This window comes from Molothrus aeneus, chromosome 11 (genome assembly GCF_037042795.1).
Source record: "Molothrus aeneus isolate 106 chromosome 11, BPBGC_Maene_1.0, whole genome shotgun sequence".
In the NCBI taxonomy this organism is placed as follows: Eukaryota; Metazoa; Chordata; class Aves; order Passeriformes; family Icteridae; genus Molothrus; species Molothrus aeneus.
The window spans coordinates 8,833,391-8,839,568 of NC_089656.1; the positions used below are offsets into that span (position 1 = coordinate 8,833,391).

At 40.4% G+C, this 6,178-nt stretch overlaps 1 protein-coding gene across 2 annotated transcripts; it reads left to right on the plus strand.

Annotated features, from left to right (window-relative positions):
- The first annotated feature begins 23 nt into the window (after positions 1-23).
- On the plus strand, positions 24-5,941 carry CNEP1R1 (CTD nuclear envelope phosphatase 1 regulatory subunit 1). 2 transcript variants are annotated; one of them, XR_010784300.1, is made up of 7 exons: positions 24-129; positions 2,292-2,363; positions 3,705-3,778; positions 4,107-4,216; positions 4,352-4,406; positions 4,657-4,759; positions 5,186-5,941. XR_010784300.1 is itself a non-coding variant. In XM_066557327.1 (6 exons), exons 1-6 carry the CDS (start codon positions 105-107, stop codon positions 4,696-4,698), a joined length of 378 nt encoding a protein of 125 aa, XP_066413424.1. In that variant the 5' UTR covers positions 24-104; the 3' UTR covers positions 4,699-5,941. The 2 variants fall into 2 exon arrangements, 1 of the variants encoding a protein (XP_066413424.1); XM_066557327.1 differs by having other exon boundaries at positions 4,657-5,941.
- Positions 5,942-6,178: the final 237 nt, after the last annotated feature.

Here is a 6,178-nt window from a genome sequence, read left to right on the forward strand (position 1 = left end):
TGTTGCGGGGCCGGGCCGGCGGGGCGGTGCGCGGAGCCGCGGGGAACGGCCCGTGCTCGGTGCTCCGCCCGGTGCGCGCCGCTCCGCCCGCCCGCCCGCCCGCCATGAACTCCCTGGACCAGGCTGAGGGTGAGTGCGGCCGCTCGGAGCGAGCCCGGAGCTGCTTCTTCGGCGCGCCGGGAGCTGCCGGCTCTGCGCCCGGGCTGCCCAAGCGCGCTGCCCCGTCCCTGCGGAGCGGGACGAAGCGGCCGCGGGAGGCCTCGGCTCCCTCTGCACCGCGCTCCCGGCGCTCCTCCTCGGCCCAGACAGGCGAGCTAGGGCGGGGTTCCGGGGCCTCCTCGGCGTCCCCCGCTCGGGGCGGGCTGTGCTGCTCCCCGGAGAGCAGCGCCGCGGGAGGGCCTGTGCTGAGGGCTGCTGCCTGCCCCGGGAGGAGGGAGTGCCCGCGGTTCCCTTTCGGTGCCGCTGCTCGGCTGCAGCTGAGGAAAATCCTATTGGGCTGTGGGATCTCCTTGCCCGCTCCCGGCTTTTTGCGGGAGACGCGTTTCTTACAGCTCTTGAGCCCCGCTAGGCGCTACACAGAGCCGGGGCTCCTTTCGCCTTTGGAGAACGCGACCTCAAGTAGTCCCTTCTTGTCTGGGGACACTTGATGGTTTGGGTTACAAGATCTTTTGAAGTTACAGCTTACAGAATGTCAAAACCCTGAAAGGACTTTTCAATGTCCAAAGACTGGTAGGGATTTTTAAAATGGCCCAGTGTTTCGGAATTAGCAGGTGTTTCGTAGCTGGCACCAGAAGTAGGCAGTGTCCGCAGAAACCGATAGTCCGGCGTTGTCAGGGCTTTGTTGCTATGCTTGGGCAATCTGAGGGTTCCCAAAGTGTGCCCTGCTAGTCACAGCTGCCAAAGGGATCAACTCAGAGAAGGTTCTTAGAACGTGCATAGTTGAAAATAAGTTTAAACTTCCGTTTTCTTTTTTCTGACAAAGTTTTTTTCATATTTTCTTTCAGTGATGGCTGCATTATGTGAGTGTTTTCTTGAGGGCTTTGTTGTCAATAGCCTCTTTTTATGCCTTCAGGGTGCTGTTTCTCAACTAGCAGGTTTTCGTGTGGTGTCTCGTGTTCCCCCTCTCGCTTCAGTGACTAGTTGGAGGGGTTTGTGCTAGTCAGGGAACAGTTAATTAGCTGTAATTGCCGGCGGTGGTTTAACTTCCCCAGAAGGGATGTGGAGGACAGGCCATTAACTTCCGTCTTCTTGGCAGTAATTAAGACTAGTTAGCTGTTCTGTGGCTGAAGTCAAGGTACTGTAATCTTCCCCCGTAAATTCACCTGCAAACCATTTAGGAATAAATTTACAGTGTAGAGAACTACTTTCATAGTAGTCATAATAGATTTATTTCTTCCAAGCTTATTCTTTAATTGCTTTATTGAGATAACTAATATAGTAGTAGTTGGAAGTTGAAGTTCCTCATAGGTGCTGACAGATACTTTAGCTGAAAGTTAAGTTGTTCCTAATTACAACTTTTATTCAGGTAGAATTCTAGCTTTAACTGGAATGTTATCAAATATTGACGTTGTTGAAAGGAAGTGTAAATCTAACTTGGACTTAAAGTGAAACAGCTCCTTGGAGACAATTAGGAGTATCAACTTGAAATGGATTTAACAGCAATTGCAGTGGAAAGACCATGGGAGAACGATGGCAGTGAGAAGGAAGATCTATTTTTAAGGATTATTGATTGGAATAAGATCATTGGAGCAGTGGTTGCTGTGGGATTTTTTGCATATGTGTGTGTATATATATAATGACATTCAAAGTTTCTATGAAACAAAATCATCAAAGCCACACTGCTACAGTAACCCCTTGAACAGTGGCAAATGGCCAACTTTTTAAATTGCCTTTATATTGATAGTAGAACGTAATGGTTTCCTGATATACTTACTACTTCAAAATGTGATACTTTCTTTTGTCTTGTTTTGAGAGGCAATTTAAGTTACTAGAAATCTAAGTCACTATTTCTAAAGATGTCTGAAATAGTGTGATTTCTCAACTGTATTGATTTTTCTTTTTGTAAGTGGGAAGTTTTTTTGCTTTTAGATTAACTCCACCACTGTACTTTTTAACTGGAGCTGAGTAAAGCTACTGTGACTGGACTTCTACTGCATATGAAGGATCATTGCATTGGTTTTCTCTGCCTGTTTAAGAGCTGAGTGTGCATGGGGGAATTCTTTTTATCTTCTACTTCAAAACATGACTAAATAGACGAAGCTCTAATTATGCTTGATATACATCTTTCCCAGATCTCAAAGCTTTTGAAAGAAGACTTACTGAATACATTGCATGTTTGCAACCAGCTACAGGACGTTGGAGAAGTAAGTTTGGTGTTCCAAGGAATAAATAGGAGTCTGTCTTTCAAGCTTGTTAGATTTACCAGTGTTTATCCCAAAGAAAAATTTTTATTTATACTTGCTTTAAAATTTGTGGCATACATTCAAACACTCTGCAGTAAGTTCATACAGGATAATAAACTAATATTTTAGCCAGAATTAGGAAAATGAGGTTAAGATTGAGTTGGCTCAAGACTGAATTATTCTGGAAATATCTGAAACAATAAGTTGTGTTTGTTTCTGTTTTATTTGGTTTTTATTATGTTACTGAAGTTTTTTTCTTCAAGACTCAGGCTTCCCAGGCTGTTCTGTAGTTACTTAAACAAAATATGATTAGGTGAGATAGTCCCTATAAAATTGAAGGTGAAAAAGTTACACCAGTTTGCCATAAAGGCAGCTTTGTTATGACAGGAAGGTTTGAAGGAGGGGGGAAGGCAAAAAATTCCACAGATACGCTGCCAGCTTTGGGATCAGTGGTCTGTGGTAGAAACACACAACTTTGGTGGGTTTTTTGTTTGTTTTGTTTTTTTTTTGAGACTCTGCTGAAGTTTTCCTACTGAAAGAATACAGACTTTTTTTTGAACACATAAAACAGTATCTTTTCTCCTGAGGTCAATTTTGACTGAAGGAACTGAAGGAATGACTACTCAGAAAGCAAAACCAAACACCAGCACCACCTCAAACCCCTTTGTTTCAGAGCAAACAGATATTTATATGTAGTTCTGCTGAGTTTGTGCACACCTACTTTAGGAATGCATTTGGCTTCCAAAATTGCTATTTTCTGTCAGTTATAATTTAAAAAAATACCGCAAACTTTTAAGCATATTTAAATGAGGTCTGCATGACTAATATTGTATTCAGTGGCTCATGTTTTTTCCAAAGTTGTTTGTTTCATAATTCACATAAAAGGGGGACTTTCTTTTTTAATTATAATGGGGTGTGTGACCAATGTTAACTTTTCTTCCTGTTATCCTGAAAAGAAAGTGTTTATGTGATGTAGAGGAGAAGCTCTATGCTTTTGATTAAATTTTTTCAACTTCCTTTTGAAAAAATAACTTTGGTTCTTTCAAAGGACCAGGATGTTTTTACTTGACAGAATTTTGATTTTCAGATGTACTTGTTCTGTCCAAGAACTTGGTACAGAATCCTTAGGGTTTCACATATGAGAAGTGGTTTTGCATATTTTCATTTCTGCTTTCCAATTAAGAGCTTTTCCTCTCTCAGAAGTGAGAAAAGAAATAAGTGTTTGAGTTGCTGCTGAAAAATAAATGCATTTAAATTTGAGTGAGGTATACTGTTTATGACTCTCATTCTTTTCTTCATCAGTGATTTTGATAGTGGTGTCAGTCTGCACAGCAACTGGGGCTTGGAACTGGTTAATAGACCCAGAGACACAAAAGGTAAGGTCAGCCTAATGCCAAATGTGCTGTGTTCCGTAGCTTGGTGCTACAGTCAGGTGTATTGAAAACTGAAAGGCTGAACACATTCTCACATGAAACTGGGAGGTGATTTTTAGTAAAGCTATCAAGCTGTCTGGAGACATTGTGGAATGTGTCCTGGGACAATGCCTGCCAAAACACTGTACCCTGAATGCTTATCTAAAGAATTGTTCACAAGTACTTGGAGATGGCTGGGAGCAGTATTTTATTTTTAGTTAAGGGATCTAGGCAGTGACTTTGTGTGTGTTTTAGAAAGTATGCAGTTGAACTAACCTGATTTCTTTCCTAGGTATCATTTTTCACGTCACTTTGGAATCACCCATTTTTCACAATTAGCTGTATTACCCTAATAGGCTTGTTCTTTGCTGGAATACATAAAAGAGTGGTGGCACCATCAATGTATCCTTTGATAATGTTTGTCATGTTAAAAGTGTAATTCCTGCAGTTGTTGAAGCCTGTGCCAATACTGCTTTGGTAGTTTTTGCTTACTGTGTGTACAAGTGTTGGTTGCTTTCCTTGACACAATCCACGCAGTATAGCAGCCCGATGCCGAACTGTTTTGGCAGAATATAATATGTCCTGTGATGATGTAAGTGTTGCTGCTTCATTGCCTAAACCTTCTTTGTTAAATAATTCAAAAAGACACACAGTCTGTTTTTCTGAACAGCATTTGTATATACCTCAGCAAATTCTGTGTGTCTGTAAAACTGGAATGTGGAATCCTTAGTATCATTTTGTGTGTTGTTTTAAACTCTCCTTGTAACATTGAACGTAAAGCTTAATTGTTGGGTTCAACTTTCAGGGTTTAAACTTTATTTATTTTGTTTTCTGTCTTGCAGACTGGAAAATTAATTTTGAAACCTAGGCCTCATGTTCAATAAGGGCTGTCTTCCTTCATTTTTTTTTCCACTGCCATGGAAACCAAAAATGACCTTTTTTAAGGTAGTATGACAGCAAAAAAATCAAATGGGACTGGTTGTCACTGCCTGGGAGTAAAAGTCTTAACACAGTTGACAGTGAAAGTGTGCAATATTACTTTCTTGAATATTTATCCAAATTCTTTGTTATCACATTATCAGTGCTTTTGCTACTTCTGATTACCTCTTTTTCAGTATTAGTGTCACTTTTTTACTTCAGCTAGAACAGAACATACAGGTGAAGTATGTTAATTGGCAATGAAGTTGAACTTGAAAATGAAACCTCATTTGTGTTACGTGTCTTTCTAAGCTATTGTAAATAGCAGATGGATGCCAATGTTGAGGAAAAAAAGAAATATCTGGTGTATGGATTTTCTTGTTCTCATGAGGAGTATTGAAAGGAACGTTTGCCATTCTCCTGATGTTTTATTAGCACACTTCCTCATTACAGCCGTCCTTGTCTCCTGGTCACACTTTTGGAACTGGTTTAAAGGCTCGCAGGAAGACTGACTGTTTGTGCCGGAGAAAACTGGTCTTACTGTTAAAGAACTTCACAAATATATCAAGGATTACATTTGTCAAGTTGTGTATATAGTGCACCAGCCACTTTCCTTGTGGTCATACGTAGTTCCTTGTTTGATCTGGTTCAAAACACTTATTTTAAGATTTTAATTTTTTTAAAATTGTCTTAAATATGCTTGTATCTTCCCAATTGTAAGGTTGTACTGTATCTAAATCCACCTGACCATTCTGAGTGGATTTTTATGCTCTGATAGTCAGAATATGAAACTGGTATTGCAAATGTATAACATCAGATTTGGTGAAGAAAGTCTAAAGAGTGCCACAATAAAATAACAAAATTTGTTATTCAGAGTGTTAACAACCAGGTGTGGATGATATATGCATAAAGTGTAACTTTTGAATAGCTAAAACTGTCAAGTTTTAAGAGTTTAAGTTGTTCAAGGTGCCTTTTTAAATGTTTTGAACTCTTTAAATTGACTCTAACTGCAAAGCTCTTGCAACTTCAGTAACCCCTACTACAGGGTAGACTGGCTTTTAAAGGCAGCCTATTGATGTAACTTTGTCAGTTGAAACTTTAAGAATTGTCTTCTGGATTTTTTTTCCAGTAAGTCTTCTGCCCATCCATTATTTTTAACTGCTGTATATTTTGTAGGTAAATGTGTATAAAATAAAATCTTTGTATAAACAGGTGTTATCTTCTTTTGTACTGTGCAAATACAGATCTCCACTGAACACAGAAGAACTTCAGAAAATTTATAGCTGCACTCTGTAACTTTCATACCGGACCAACATTTCCTGTATTTGATGTGGGTCTTATAATCTAAGATACTGACACCAGAGAGGAAACCCCTTCCAGGTTTCCATCCTCCAGGTCAATCCCGCCTCTGTAAGTGCCCTTAGAGGAAACTGTTTCTATTGATAA